This window comes from Bactrocera oleae, chromosome 3 (assembly GCF_042242935.1).
Source record: "Bactrocera oleae isolate idBacOlea1 chromosome 3, idBacOlea1, whole genome shotgun sequence".
Taxonomy (NCBI): Eukaryota; Metazoa; Arthropoda; class Insecta; order Diptera; family Tephritidae; genus Bactrocera; species Bactrocera oleae.
In genome coordinates, this window is record NC_091537.1 from 8,944,193 (window position 1) to 8,960,144 (window position 15,952).

General features: G+C 34.8%; 1 protein-coding gene and 1 long non-coding RNA gene across 8 annotated transcripts in view; one reads left to right on the forward strand and one right to left on the reverse strand.

Annotated features, from left to right (window-relative positions):
• The window catches only part of LOC118681874 (uncharacterized), a 181,798-nt gene extending 171,913 nt beyond the window's left edge, over positions 1-9,885 (forward strand). Inside the window, exon 4 of the long non-coding RNA XR_004977617.2 lies at positions 9,668-9,885. This is a non-coding gene — a long non-coding RNA (uncharacterized lncRNA). The remainder of the gene's footprint in view (positions 1-9,667) is intronic.
• LOC106623434 (O-acyltransferase like protein) lies at positions 623-5,237 on the reverse strand. Of its 7 annotated transcripts, none has more exons than XM_070107402.1 (7): positions 5,022-5,237; positions 3,945-4,238; positions 3,011-3,869; positions 2,832-2,951; positions 1,515-1,760; positions 910-1,456; positions 623-850 (listed from the first exon to the last, which is right to left on the reverse strand). In XM_070107402.1, exons 1-7 carry the CDS (start codon positions 5,050-5,052, stop codon positions 719-721), a joined length of 2,229 nt encoding a protein of 742 aa, XP_069963503.1. In that variant the 5' UTR covers positions 5,053-5,237; the 3' UTR covers positions 623-718. The 7 variants fall into 7 exon arrangements, with proteins under 7 accessions (XP_069963503.1, XP_069963508.1, XP_069963507.1 ...); XM_070107407.1 differs by having other exon boundaries at positions 3,945-4,300; XM_070107406.1 differs by having other exon boundaries at positions 3,945-4,368.
• Positions 9,886-15,952: the final 6,067 nt, after the last annotated feature.

Sequence of the window (15,952 nt, forward strand, 5' to 3'; positions counted from 1 at the left end):
GAGTCGACGAACGAGGAGTTCAGTGCGCGTTATTTTCCAGCCAATCTCAACAAAATCGTAATAAATCTTCAAAAACACATCACACACACATCAAATTTTTTTTTTGTTTCTTTTTGCAATATATGGCAACCCTGGTATACATATTTTTATGTAAATAGACTACTGCATCCTTCGTAGTAACTTATGTTTACATACCAGGTGCAGGTATACATTTTTGAGAGCGATATCCCAAAAACTAAGTGCTACATCGACACATCTCGTCACGCTCATTCTTTATATATATTAAACTCCGACGTTTGCTTTTGGGTGTTACAAACTCATGGAAAACTTAATATACCTTTTAAAGGGTACAACAATATGATATATATTTTATATGGAAAGTTTTCTGGTTGATTTTTTATTGACATGTTGTTGTTAAAAGTTTCCACCCTCGAAAAAAGCAAAACTAAAAATATTATGGGTTCTTAACAGAAACCTTTCACAAATGCTTAGTTAAATTTGGAGATATTTTGGTTTGGAGTTGCCACCTATTAAAGTAAAACTCACTGCTAATAGAAAATCAGTCCAGGAGTCAAAAAATATATACACTACTCTCTTATGTTTCAGAAAAAAATATTTCAAATAACTTATCAATATCAAAAAATTTATTATTCCAACAGTGTTGATTCAACACATATTAAAATAGCGTAAAAATTAGTGTTATACGATTATATAATTACTAAGAAAGTTTTTTCTTCGTTTGCTGAACGATCAGCAGTCTGGATAAATTTTGGTAGGGCGTATCGAAGAGTAAAGTGAACACTGTTGAAAATAGCACGAGAATAACCAAAACACCAATAGCTTCAGGCACCTGAAAATACAGTTTGCATTGAATATAATAGAAAACTTTTTGAAAAAGCCCACACTCACCATTGATAAAAGGTTGGCATAGAGGTTCGATCGACTAAAACCCGGCAGCCCGAATGTGATTAACGGGTTCAACAAAAACATTGCGTAGACAACTCTATTAAATTTCTGGAAAAAGGCCGTCTCGAAGAAGCGAAAAAACCAACGCATGCCCCCATGCGCATTGGACACAATCAAAATACTGCTTGTGAGTGCAAAGATGATGCGTTCCAGCAATAAAATGGAGGTGGAAGTGAACGGCGAGAGTGTTTGAAAGGGCGGTTTGAATATGCAGCCGAAAAATACGAGTGCCACCAAATAGCTAATATACTGCTGTGTCTTCTTGCCCACGATAAATGGCAAGTGCTTCTGCTCAACAAAGTACCAACCAGCGATGCCACCAGAGATGTACGCCAAAATGCGTACTAACGGATGCATGTAGATTTCCGTTAGAAAGGCTAATGTTGACTCCAATGCGCCATCGAAATTCAATTTGAGTCCATAACTGTAAGTGTACAGTATGCTTGCCACAGCGAGACCTGCTAAGCACAATTTGGTACGTTTTGGATGTCTGGAAAATAGTGAAGAATTTAGTTTAGGATTATGGCTTTAGAGAGCAAATTACATACTTGACATATAGGAAAAGTAATATAGTGGCCAATACCGAGAACTGCATGTCACACGCCAGTGACCATGTCCAGAGTCCACACATGTCGTTGTGATCGTAGAAATTTTGAATGAAGAATAAATTGCGCCACCAATATTTTTCGCAGTTCCGGTTCATTTTATGCTCGATATGATAAATTGATATGTCATCCATAAGTTGAGCACCAAAATCTGATAAGCCGATAGTGAGAAAGTACAAGGGTGCTAATCTGGAAAGTCCACAAATAAATATTATTTACGGGTAGAGGCGCTTAGAGGTTTTGTGCAATTTCTTCTTGCAAGTACTGCTAGAAATTCTGATTTCTTGAAATCGATATAAAACGGGAGTTTAAAAAATCTATCTAGATCTTTCTAGACGACTTTTATAAGCAGCAGACGGAATATACTGGAACCTTCAGATATATATAAATAATAAGTCAAAGTCTGTCCAATGAACTCCCGAAGCATTAAAGAAAGAGCGTCTCTATAAATTCTCAAAGTGAAAGTTATGTATATATATGGTATATGGTTCTTTCTCAGACTTTGTCAAGGTGTTTTCTAAAAAATCGTTTAGCCGTTATGATAAAATGAGTTCAGTAAGGATAAGCTTCTCGAAGAGCTTATAAAAAGCATTTTAAGTCTATTTCTCAGTAGAAGATTTGCGAAAATGTTCTTTCTTTCCGATTTTATTGTCTCACTCCAACGTTAGGCTGCGTATATAGCGAATCATGATGGAATCACGATTTTAGTTTTTTGTGCATCTCACTGTATTTGTCGGACTTGGACTAGCTTCTCTTTTCTAGAATCAAAAACTAGCTTCCTGAAAATGATTTCACTCAAAAGAGATCAATATGGTTCTAAAATACTATTTTAAGGGCGCCGCAGCTTGGCACTAACGAAACGTTGAAGTTTAGGTTAGGTAAGGTTAAGAGGTCGATCGGAACAGGGATCTTGCATGGATAGCTTGAAACGCCGATCCATTGTCTTACCAAAAACTCCTATATAATAGGTTATAAGACCCCTATGAATCGACGAAGTGCTTTCAGCCTATGACAAATTTGTTGAGACGGCTAATGTCAGTTTCGTCTATGTCGCTTGGTCCGTCGCAGGTACGACTGTCGAGATATTTTAGCCTCAGTCTTGCAAAGTCTGAGCAATAGAGGAGAAAGTGCCTGGATGTTTCGTCGTCACCCTTGCTCAGATCGGAATAAAGTGCTTGTATGGAAAACTTTTTCAGTTGACGAGATATCTTCGCGAAATTTGACATGAATAATTGCCTATATACATACATACATACTCACCTCAAATAACGATGAAATATATGTAGTCCTATCAATACTAAGTTTTGCTTCAAATTATTTTGTCGTATCGCCTGCAGCAACTTGACGTTTCGAAAGTGATTATAAGACTGTAGGAATCCGCTGCGAAGAAATTATGGATAAAGCTTTTGTACATGAAAAATGTACTCTAGAATACTCACCTAATCGTAAAAAATATATCCACAAATACATCAACATTTCCCACATGCACTTGATAGTTGAAGAGCGTCAACTTATTTCTTGTGCCACTGAATAAAGACATTAAATAATGGTACACGGCGACACAACCGGCGCTGGCAAACCGTATGCCATTGAGAGCAGCAAATGTGTGACTCGCTTTAGCCGGCTTAAAGATGTGCTGCCAATTGGCTTGGATGTCATAGCAGGCTATAAAGCTCGAGGCAACAACCGACAGCTGATGCTCCGGCTGCACATTTTCAGTTGCAGTATTACTTTCAGCGATAGTCTCACATGCTCCCTGCGATTCAACAGCAGTTTTGTTGTTATAATTTTCTTTCACGACCGCTGTGGTTCGCGACATGCCAGCAGCAATGGTCAAACCAATTGTTGTTGCAATAAAAAGACAACCAAAATAAAATGAAGTTCTACGAAAAGTAGCCGCCTTCGGCTTCAGATCCTTTGCATAATCATATTGCAAGTTCATATCGTACAGTGCATTGGCGGCAAAGCGATCGCTACCCAAGTAAATTTCCATGAGGCCGCGAATTTCGTGCTCCGCACATGAGCTCGGCAGACAAATACCCACATGCACCCGTATGCCAAATGCAATTACGATCGGATCCACTTGCCAGCTGGAGTTGTGACGTAGGTAGATTACGCGAAAGTCGGCGGCGAAAGGCGCTACGGAGGTCAGCAGCTCGGCTTTCATGTGATGTGGTAAATTGGGTGATGTCTGCGAAGTCACCGGCTGAGCGACGGCGTGACAGACTTCACTATTGCCCAACCAGAAATTATGACCGAATGTGAAGCCTGGCTCAAGGCTCGCCGAGGCGTCGAACACTGTGCGGTTGAAAGATTTTGGAATTTATTTTTCACATTTTTGAATTAAATATTTTTCAAAATTTACACACTCACTTTTCAGCGCCCAAGGCAGCTTCTGTTGTACACCATTTCGGAAGAGCTGCAAGTGCTCGTGGCACTGTTTTCTGATTAAATACTCATTACTGATTGCTGATAAGCCATAAAGCGGCGATGTGCGTTGAAATGTCTCGTCTAATGCTTGCCGACTGGCTGGCGCGTTCAGCAACACACTCGCGTCACAAATTTCACTTGCAACTGTCAGCTTAATTAATGTGCATACAATTATGAAATTTATTTTCATTGTAAACATTTTGACTAGCTTTTTGTACGCGGCGCTTATTTCCACTACTGAAGTGTTAATTCATTGATTTTGCTTCATTTGAATTTTTTTCATATTTTTTAAATAAAGTCTATAAAATATTTATTTGGTTTCACTTCACTTTCTTATAATCTTTCTTTGATTTTTTCACTTTTTATTCTAAATAAATAATTACTTTTTTGCTAGACACATGCAAATAGCCGCGCAATCTCTCACAAACAAAGCATCGGCGCGCAGACTTGCCGCATTTTTATTGCCACATTTATCAGCCTCAAGTAATCTCACAATAAAGTTGTCGCTATTTGAACTTTAACTTACTTTCATTGACATACTCGCACAAACGCATGAAGGCGGTCTGGTTATTTGTTTCTACTTATGAGTTGTAAATAGAGTGCAGCATTTAAGCTTAGCTTGTATCAAGCTTTACTTAGATGTCGTTGCGTAATATGTCTGCACTGTTATTGTGCGTTTGAGCTATTTACGCGCTATTAATTCTAAAAATAAAGTGTTATCAAAAATGCTGCGTATGTTGTTCAAGAAGTCAATGATCTGTTCAAATGATGTTATTCAAATTCGTTTTACTAAGGATAAATAATAGAAATTCTGAATATTTTCTGGTCACATTCATGGCATGTGCTACATATAGCTTTAAACTCATTTGTTTTAGATTGTGTTGTGTAATTTTCGAATTTTTCTTTTCATGAGCAATTTATAGACATTCTCTTTTTTTTAGAACAATATAATTGTATCAAGACATTAAATATTCAAAAAAGTGCTACCTGTGTGCTGATGTGTTTCTTGATGCTACTTACAACAGAGACCCACAGTCAGGGGTTTTAACATCTTAAAAGTTTCTTGTTGATAGAATAAATCTTCATCTATCCCTAAAAGAAATGCTGAGCTGATTATACACGCTGTCTTCCGAATAAATTCATGAGCACCAATCAGGCTAATAGAAAATTATTTCTTTTCACATTCACGACCCAGTTGTTGGCAAAACTATACTTGTCTGTTCTCTGATTACAACTGCTACACCAGTAAGCCAACTCAATTTACCTAACCCTTATATTTTTAATATAAAATTAATAATCTAAAATATTTTCGTTTTATTTTGTACAATGCGAAACGCCATGCGCCTGTACCTCGGACCGCTGCGAGCATATAACAGTGCAAAGTATAAGCCGATTAAGATTGTACAAGTTTTTGAGTCTTTATGCGTAAATACTAATTTTATTATGCATATTTATTAGGTAATTTAAATTAAATAAGAAAAAACGTTAACTTTGAATGCATAACACACTTCACAGGTGCATTTATTATATCATCTAAATCTACAATTAAAACTGAAAACGTCAGCGGAAAACGGTTAACATTCAACAGAAAATGTTTTGCTAGTTTTTTTGTTGCCACGTTTTCGATATTAGCAACATGTAAGTCGAATTAAAGTTACTTAATAAGTAAAAAAGATCTTTTATAAAAATCTTTAGCTTGATTTTGTTCGATCAGTTTATATGGCAGCTATATGCTATATTAGTTCGATCTGGTCAATAGGTTTGGAGATGGTTGCGTTGCTTTGGAAAATAATCTATGCCAAATTTCGTGAAGATATCTTGTTAAATAAGAAAGTTTTTCATACAAGAACTGGATTTTGATACTTCAGTTTGTATAGCAGCCATATGCGGTAGTGATCCGATAGCGGCGGTTCCAACAAAGGAGCAGCTTATTCGGAAGTAAAGGGTGTATGCAAAGTTTCAAATCGATATCACGAAAATTATGGGACTAGCTTGGGGACTACTATAGACGAACAGATATGGCTAAATCAGCTCAGCTCGTCATGCTTATCATTTATAAGGTAGCCGACGATTACTACTGAGTGGTACAAATTTCGAGGTAAATTAAATATACGCCGTTCAGGGTATAGATAATTGCGCTTTCTTATTAATCATCGTGAATGGTTATGATAGTGTACGTATATATACGTATGTACATAAATAGTAGCTAACAGCAATATTCTCACTCAACTAACAAAACGACTATGTTACAAGCTGAGTTCAAGTAACACTTGAACATGTGCATACATACTTACATATGTATGTATGAACTTATGAGTAGTTTTTTAATATGCTGTACAAGTTTTAATGCTCTTATTCTAGATAATTGTTTTTGTATATGACTTGTCTGCTGCTTTGACAGCGTTTTATATTTATTATTTAGCAGTGATATGCTAATTGTTGGTAATTGTTGGTGTTGAATCATTAAATTAAAACGATTTTTTTTTCAGTTGAAGCAATAAAACTTACAGTAATTATGCTGTCACTAAACTTGGCAATTAAGTAATAAAATATAAATAATAACAAAACTGGCAATAAATTAATCGGCAACTATTTAATATTAACCACGTGCTACAACAAAAAATTAGCTATATTTAAAAACGAAACAACAACAAATTCGATTTTTTAATATTATATTAACAACCTGCGGAATGCGTGTTTCACTAGTTAATGCAAAAAATGAAAATTAAAGCGTGAAATATAAGTAAATGTAAATCAATTGAATGCCGAGAAAAGCAGAATATTGTTCCACCAACTTTTACATTATTTGTTGTTTTGGTGAAAAGAAAACAAATGAAATACAAATAAATTGAAAAGTTTCGGACAACAGCTGGTCGGGGTATAATGGACGACCACAAAGACCTCGCAACTGCTGCAATCCGACTGCATTAACCTGCCCGAGTGGCGGCATATTGACCCTGGCAAATTGTTGTGATGGTCGGACAAATGAAAAACAAATAGCAAATAAATGCGAATAACTAATGCAAACAATGCAAACTTTTAACTAGCACAACTTTTATTTTGTTTTGTTTTATTGATGAGATTAAATTGAATCAAAGTACGGGATTGTTTGGAGATTTCACCCAATCGATAACACAAATTTGACAGTGTAGGCAGGGAAAGTGGATAATATTGATGTGTGGTTAACTTTAGTTCAGAAAAGATTGATAGGGAAATTGATGCTATTCCAAAAGTTTGTTATTTAGACAGAAGTTCGAAGGGCCAATTTATATTGAATGGGATATTATTAATTTTGAAACAAAAATACCTCTTCTATATGCTTAGAATAAAGAGACGAAACGATTTCCGGATCTGAGCAATTAAACCATTGGCTTAGACAATACCCCCATGTTCAATTTCGAGAAGATTTATTGGCAAATGAAAACATTTGTGATCGTTCAGTTTGTATGGCAGCTATATAGTATAGTGGTCCAAAATCGGTGGTTCCGACAAATGAGTTGATTGTAGGAAAAGAAAGAACATGTGCAAAATTTCCGTTCTATATCTCAAAATCTGAGGGCCCTATATACATTATGGACAAACGTATAAATATAGGGTCTCCGACGTTTGCTTTTGGGTGTTACAAACTTCGTGGCATACCATTCGGCGAGCATATGACCTTAGTTATAAAATGTTGCTTACATTTTCGGGCGACCTTACTACAAACTCTGTTATATTTTTATGAAATTGGATTTAAATGTATTTTGTTATTCTTTCTTAAACCCAAATCGTGATAAAAAGCACCGCTTTGCATAAAGTAAACGTTCTAAAGATTTTTTCTCTTTCATTAAAAAGCATTGCATATTCTCTTATCTTAGCCGCCACACACTCCATAGAGCGTGCGCGCAAAATGAAAAAATACATTCTCTCTTGAAATAACTGAATAAGAATAAGCACAGAAAAACAGTCGCATAGAAAATCTGCTTTGTGCACTTTTAGTGGCACTTTAAGCGTCTTCATTTTGCATTTCAAAGTGCCCATGATTTGTTGCTCGAATTGTTGTAATTGTTGTTGCATACGTTTGCATATTCATGCGCCCGTTGATGGTAGCCCCAACGCTGTCCGGCTGCGGTCCTCAATGCTTCTTGTTAAACTGCTGAAGCACTTAAAGTCAAGCAAAGAAAGTAATGACAACAAGCAGCAGCCATGCGAAGGAGCTGGAAGCAAAATAAACGACTTGAAATGTTTGCATAGAAGTACAGTTTTGAGTTTAGCAGCGCTTTTACTTTAAAGTACGCTACTTGAGTGGAAAAATGTTGAAATTCTGAAAATATGATTTTTTCTACAATATTAAATGAAAACGTTTGGCTTAGAGGGAGAGTAAATTAAGTTTGCCACGAAGTTTGTAGTTTGTAAGTGCGAGTAGGAAACTTAGGAGATTCCGATAATAAATCAAAATATTTGAATGTAAATTTTGTATAGAATGATCCATAATAAATGATCAACGTGATGAGCTGAGTCGATTTTGACTGTCTGTGTACACACGAACTAGTCCCCCAGTTTTTGAGATATCGATCTGAAATTTTGCATAAATTCTTTTCCTTCCAAGAAACTGTTTGTTTGTCGAAATCTAATATATCGGATAACTATAGCATATAGCTGCCATACAAATTGATCGATTGAAATTTTATTTTGCAGCATGGATTATTTTCTAAGGCAACGCTTTAACTTCCGAACATATTGTTCAGATCGGATCTGCAGTATAGCTGCCATCCCAACTGGCCAATCAAAATCAATGTAAAGACATTAATTAAAGACTTTAATAGAATTTTGAGCTTGAAGGTGATTCACTTTAAAACAGAAAAATAAATTGTCTGTGATCTAAGCAGGTCGTCACTTCTCCACTTTGATTTAAACTAAATTAACTGCAACTGAGCCTAATTGTATCCTTTTCGTTTACTTTTTATTTTTTAAAAATATAAAATTTATAATCTGTTAAGTTACTGGCTTTGAAATGGAACTTTACTCTATATTTTCAAATCTCAAAGTCAGCCACATGCTTCACTCTTATAAATCTTATTCATCTCACTTGAAGACACTGACATTTGTATGCGGGTTGCGCCATGAAATACCTGCAAGTCGTCACTGTCTCGCGCTCGTGTGCACAATTTCCGCCTAAATCAATTACATATACATACGTACATATGTGTACATTTCTGTTAGAAAATTATTTATTACCAGCATAAATAATGGTAAGCAAATGGCATTGTGAGTGGAAAAACGCGAAATGGTTTATACACGCTTAGCCGACTATATGTATGTAAATAAAAGCACATATATATATATAACTTTACATACCAAAAGCAAATCCTTTACACGCTTAAACGACGCCGATTGCACATTATGACATTTACGCCTACACGCGCACACAAGAAAATCCTTTAATGCAGGCGACGGCTTTGTTCTTTGGCCCCTATAAGTATGTTAGGCTAGGCGCAGACATGCTGACACATACGCAACTTCGACGGGTAGGATATACCTATATAGGCCACAAAGAAATTGTGCTGTGCAATGGCACAAAAGTAAAGGGTTATCCGCATCTGTTTCTTGCTATTGTTGTATTGAATTATATTTGCTACATTCTTTGTTTTTGTTTTTTTGTTTTTTCTTTTCACATATTACAATAGATATTCACTCACGCGCAAATGCCTATTCAGTGTTGCGGCAGCTTACTTTCAAAAATATGATAAAGGTGGTAAAAGCGAAAAAATACAGCAAAGTAAATGAATGTGTGAAGAACTGTGCAGGTCGGAAGGTAATAATTTGTTCTAATGTTGCACATAGTGATTGATTGCGTGCAAAACAATAATCCTGAGCTCTGAAGTTGCCAATCTTTATTGTTTCATGCAATGATTGATGCTAAATAGTTATTAATATGTACTTGAATGTATGAGTTTATTTTTAATTAAGCGGTTTGGTGCTCTTAACTGTTTTTCAAATATATACTAATATATTCACACTATTTACCAAATTTGCTTAAGCACTTATATGTACAATACACACCTTTAAAAGGCAACAAACCTCCTTCGTGCTGTGTGTTCAACATTGCACTTGACCATTTCGAATCACACATTTTCAAATGTCACATTCGCCGTTTCCGTTTCCGGCTTCCGACAGCAAAAAGTTTCCGTTAGTTGTGCATATCACGATGCGCCCAAAAACGCACACACACACGCACACATGACCGCCTAAACTGTCATCGTTGCGACCAAGCTCATAAATCTTTTCCTGTGCCTCGCTCTCACACACCGCTGAGCTTAGCCACACATTTACACGCACACTCACTGTGTACAACGACTAACTGTGATTGTAAATTACTGGCGTGGTTTTAACTGAAAAAAAGGTTAACGAAGAAGAATGTTGTGAGGAATTCATTGCTGGCCTGACCGAACCTGGTCTGTGACATTCGCGCTCGATAAGCGTTTATCCCTTTTAATCCAGCTTTGTATTTGCCTTTTTTGAATTTTACCGTTTTTGCTACGCCTTCTATTATTTCTGTGTGGCGTTGAGCGATTTATTATTGCGTAGGGGTAAAAAAACAAAAAAATAACAAAAGCGAAAAAACGAAAGTGCAAGCTGTCCAAGGCAATCGGCTTAGAGTTAATGAGAAAATAAATTTAATTTCATAAAGTGTGAATTGTCACAACAGCAGTTATGACAGTTATTATAATAATTAATAACTGTTGCTAATGTACATGAAAGAAATTGTTGTTTTAGAAATAACAATTTAGTAATTGAAAACAAATTTCTTAGGAAACCGCATTACTCTGCCTTAGGAGCTCATACAAGCTCATATTTTTCCAACGCGCCATCTAGCTTTAAGTTAAACCCAATGATTGACCCAAACATTCTCACATCTCAAATTTCTACTAAATCAATTTTAAAATTTAAATTTTGTCAGCATTTTCTTACACCGTATATGGCAACACTCATACACTTACTCGCACTTGAAACGCCTACCAAAAACGATTACCAACTAAGCACTTGAATCCGCTTGAGTGCAACTCACGAAGGTTGTAATGAAACAACGACATACAATTTTCCACTTTCAATTTACCTTTTGTTGCTTCTATTTAATTTTAGTCACGTTTCGTTTTTTAAGTGCTTGCTATCGATAAAAATTAGGATTTTACCTTTGTTTGGCAGACGGACAGATGCAAATGAATATAAATGCTTAAAATGGCAAGCCGACATACGTCCCTTAAGATTAAAGCTATATTGCTTTCTTCTTTCATTGTATGCTAATAAGTTGTCAAATATAAATTGGCAATTTCTGTTTTTCAGTAAATACTAGCAGCAGCGGCGCTTACTTAGAGCTTGCTGAGGCTTTTATTTTGCTCAAGAAAATAATCAATTGGCCTGATCTCTTGATATTTTTATACCGGTGTTCTCTTGGACGCTGAAAAATCATCAACCATTTTCAGAATTTTGTAACAGCCAGAGCATTGCTCTTCTGCCGATGATGCTCTCTTACTTTTTTATTTCTTTAGTGGGAACTACTATCAACAGATAATGATAATTTTCTTTTTTCACAGTTCCATTTTAACTCTCTCGATTATGAAACTCCTATGAGTTTATTAAAAAATCTCTAAGGATTTCAAAAGTGTAAAATCGAAAATATTTTTCACTATCATACATTTGTATAGTACGCTTAGTGACAAATCGAATTTTTGGCTGTCATAAGTAGGTACTGCTTGGAATATGCCCAGAGCTGAAGTATTGGAGAATATACTTCAATCGAAGTAACATTTAATTTTTGGCATCATTATTTATAGATCATATAGTGCTTTTCATCTTACGCGTTATTTATCTCAAGTGCTACCTCGTCAGATATTGTCAGCATGACAGGAGAGAAAGAATTAGTTACATGACATTATTATGAGTGATATTATGGCATAATGAGAGAATGTATTTTAAGCAAAATCCTACTGATTTAGCTACCCAGTCGAAAGTATATTCTTTCAAGGAGTTGGAAATGGTTCTGAGGTAGATGACATTCTCTATAACTACAAAAAAATTACTCATGACCGTAGATATCTCGTCACGTTTACATTATTTACTTCCCTGCCGCTCTTTGGAGTAGTTTTTCTTCATAATTTTATTATTAAATATTTTCCAGACGGAAGTTACAAATTCACATTCAGAACGGTAATCACAAAAACATTCGTAAATCCGATTTGAAGCTAAGAAAAAATATTGAAGTTGTTATCGTCATTTTGCGAGATTGCAAGAGATCAACCAATATGAAATTATCATACTGCACTTAATCTAGTTTTGTTTTATTGTAAAATAGTTTCCATCTTACTCGTTGCTGCAATAGCCGAGTGGGTTTCGTTCATCACTATTAGAATTTGGTGTAGGTACTTCACAAATGCACTTCGAAATAAGAGCTATTTTGCAAAAAAAAAATTTTGTTACATTATTTGCTTCTATGTTTCATCACTGCTTACATTTCTTTTTGCTACATGTATAAAAAATATAGCAAAAAGTAGACGACAGCTTCGGACACGTTTCTAATTAAAGTAGCTGCCAAAGTTGCGCTGGACTACGTGTCGCAGTGCGCTGTTGTTGTTTTTGTTGCAAAATTTTTGCAGGTCTGCTTGTATTGTTTTTCGCAACTTTTCTGTTTTTACAATTTGTCTGTTATTTAACTAGTACTTTAGCAGACGAGTGCTAGGTTATTTAACTCAGTCTGCAAATTTTCACCGCAATGCAGTCAAAACGTTTTTGAAGGCAAGTAAAAAGCCGACATTATATACCTATATTTAACATTTTCTCATGTTAAAGTGTTAATGACTGAACAAAATATTTATATGAATTACCATTTGTTATGTGACGAACAGTAGATTCTTGGAATGTTAATTTCTTAATTGATTGAACTATGCTTGATTCAAGGTGCGTAAAAAAAAAATTACAAATCACAAAATGTATACTAGGGTGAGCCCAAAAACTAAACTATCAAATTTATAGGTTATAATCAGGGTTGCAAATTTTTTACTTAAAAAATTACCGATGTTGAGATTAAAAATTTATTTTTAATGTTTTAATCCAAGATTATTAAGGATTAAAGATTGAAAATATTTTTTTTTTAATTTGAATGAACGCGATAAAATATTAATAGTAAAACAAATTTTTAAATTTAAGTCTTATTTATTACCGCCTTAAATTAAAATTTATCTTTTTTATTCTTTAATCCGGTAGTTGGGTGTTTGGGATTAAATTTAAATTTTTTGCTTAATTTTAAAACGTAGCGCTGGGCATTCCAACTTTCTTAAAAAATGTGCTTATGTCAAAAAGTATTTTCTCTGTAAGTAGATTTACTAAATCTATACATAGCTTCGTTTTTTGGCTCACCCTAGTATACTTTTGTGATTTTTTTAAATTTTTAGTTGAAAAATTTAACAATTTTTTTAGATAAATTTAGTAAAGCCTCAATTCAAGTTTAAGCCAAAGCAAAATGTCAAATGTGTCGGTCTGTTTTATTACTGGAAGTTCAGCATAAAGGTTGATAATGCATTAGAAAGTTCTTAGAGTTTTGTATAAGACTCTGCAGTCACTCTGGACTATTCGCAGCGCCCACACATACATCAGAATAGGTTAATGGTTGATCAATAAAATATAGGTGTGAGTAAAGTTTTCAAACGGATTACGGATATTTACAAATTTTCCTTGAAAACTTCAACGCTTTACTATTACGCACTAGATGTTAGTATATACATTTTTCAATGGCAGCACTCTCCTTTTTGTGCCCATTACATGATAATGATTTAAGTCAAGCCTTACTGCAGCTCAAGTGTGTTTCTAACAGTAAGTTTGCAACCGTCTTGCAATTTTTTTACACAGTTTGATTTTGCTTGCTTTGTTCTGCAAGCTTCATTTTGCTTCTTTGCATCATTGCTTTGTTTTTTCTACAATTTTTTATTTCTAATGGTGCCGCTCTCAGTTAGTTAAAGCCGGTGCTCTCATTTATTATTATTATATATATATATTTAATGTCACAACTTCCAAGTGAAATTTTATGCCTGTTATCCTGTTGTCGCCTCTATATATCTGCAGTTGTGTGAATGCGTTGTGTAATTATTATGAAAGCATCTATTGAAAATTACCACTATTACGTCTACACACACATATGTATGTATGCCATACCTGATAGCACTAGTCTCAATATTATACCTATCTCAACACACACAACTCCTCCGTTTACTCTATAATTGCATATGTAAATATATATATATATTCATATACAACAAGGGCATGTATGTGTGTTTAGTTGCAAGCTCCGGCATTTATGCAAAATATTTGGCACCACAAAACAGCCGCCTACAACGTAAACAATTTCACCAGCAACGACAAATGCTGCAAATGCCAGTACTTTATACTTGTACATATATTATATAATGTATACATATGCCTATTTGTAGCATATGTGGTTATTGTTGTTGCTCTGCAATATTATTCCTGCCAATTGACCAACTTCATGCACTGCAAACACTTTGTGGCATTAAGTGGTGATTTACGCTGCAAGCAGACGTTCGAGCAACGAGCCAACTAAGTGCAGTGCAAATTCATTGTAATAATATTAGGTATAAATACATATGGTCGTGCATATATACAAGTATATTTTATGTTAATAACTTGTCTTAGTTTGGCATGCAGGAATATAATACCATAAAATTGGTTTCGCTGTTTTTTTTTTATGCAGATATTGTCCTTATGTACTCTTGGTCACGTAAGCTCCCTTACTTTTAAGTATAAGATTGGGCTGCATAAGATTGTTGGCATCTGCTTTCCTTTACTCATGCTATGCTCAATATTGCTCTCACAATGGATTTCTGCAATTGTCTCTTATTATTTCGTCGTATGGTAGAAATTTTAAGTTTTTGCTCTTTTGGAAAAAACTTTCCATATTGAATGATAGTAGAGCTTCAATTTTCTATTTTTAAGTTTGACCGGAAATAGCAAGAAAATTAAGTCGCATTTTCTAAGGCTTACTTAATTAAAGGGTTGGGCCAGTATAGATCACTCAAAAAGGCGCGAAAAATCTATCCAATTCCAGACTTTATCAAATATTTATTGCTCTATAACTATATTCACTCGGTTTACCAAGAGATGGCGTAACTTGATTATTATCTCACTGTTCCAATACTTTGAACGTACATTAAAAATCTAATGTCATTGTGCGTCTTCTTCAATATATGTATAAGGGTGGAGATAAAAATAAATAATTATTTTTTGCTTAGTCTGAGGGTAAAATTTGTAGATTATAAAAAAAAAATGTTTAACATCTACAGGCGACCCACTTACTTTTAAAGTAAATTTCGAGTGTGAACGTCCTAGGTGGCTAAAAAACAATTTGTAGTTGAAGAACTGGAAACAGTATTCGCTGAAGATCGTGGCCAAAAACAAAAACGCTCACAGAATCCTTGGTAGTCACTCAAGCAGCAATTTCATAACCGAAGCAGCCGGATACAATCGAAGGCAAATAAATTGGGTGCCATATAAATTAAAGCCAAGAGACTCTAAACGCAAAAAATCACATATTGCGGCCACTGGGCAAATTTTCGAAGGCGTATCGCAATTTAAATTTGTTTAACACTTATTGAGGCAAATGCAGAAAAATAGTCGGATGATCATTAGGGTGGAGCGAAAAAAAACTTTTTTTTTGCTTAGCCTGGGGCTAAAATCTAGATTTTAAACACATACATTTTTTTGCCAAAAACAAAAATTGTTTTAACACCTCAGCACTCAGTTTTAAAGTAAATTTTCGAGTTAAAAAATTTAGATAAGTGTTTTAGAAGCTGTGGGGAGTCCTCTTTCTGGCCTATTAAAATTTATCAACTTAAAAAAATTGTTTTTGGTCATTATTGGACATGCTTTCCTTAAGCGTTAAAATAAATTTTGAGTCAAAAACC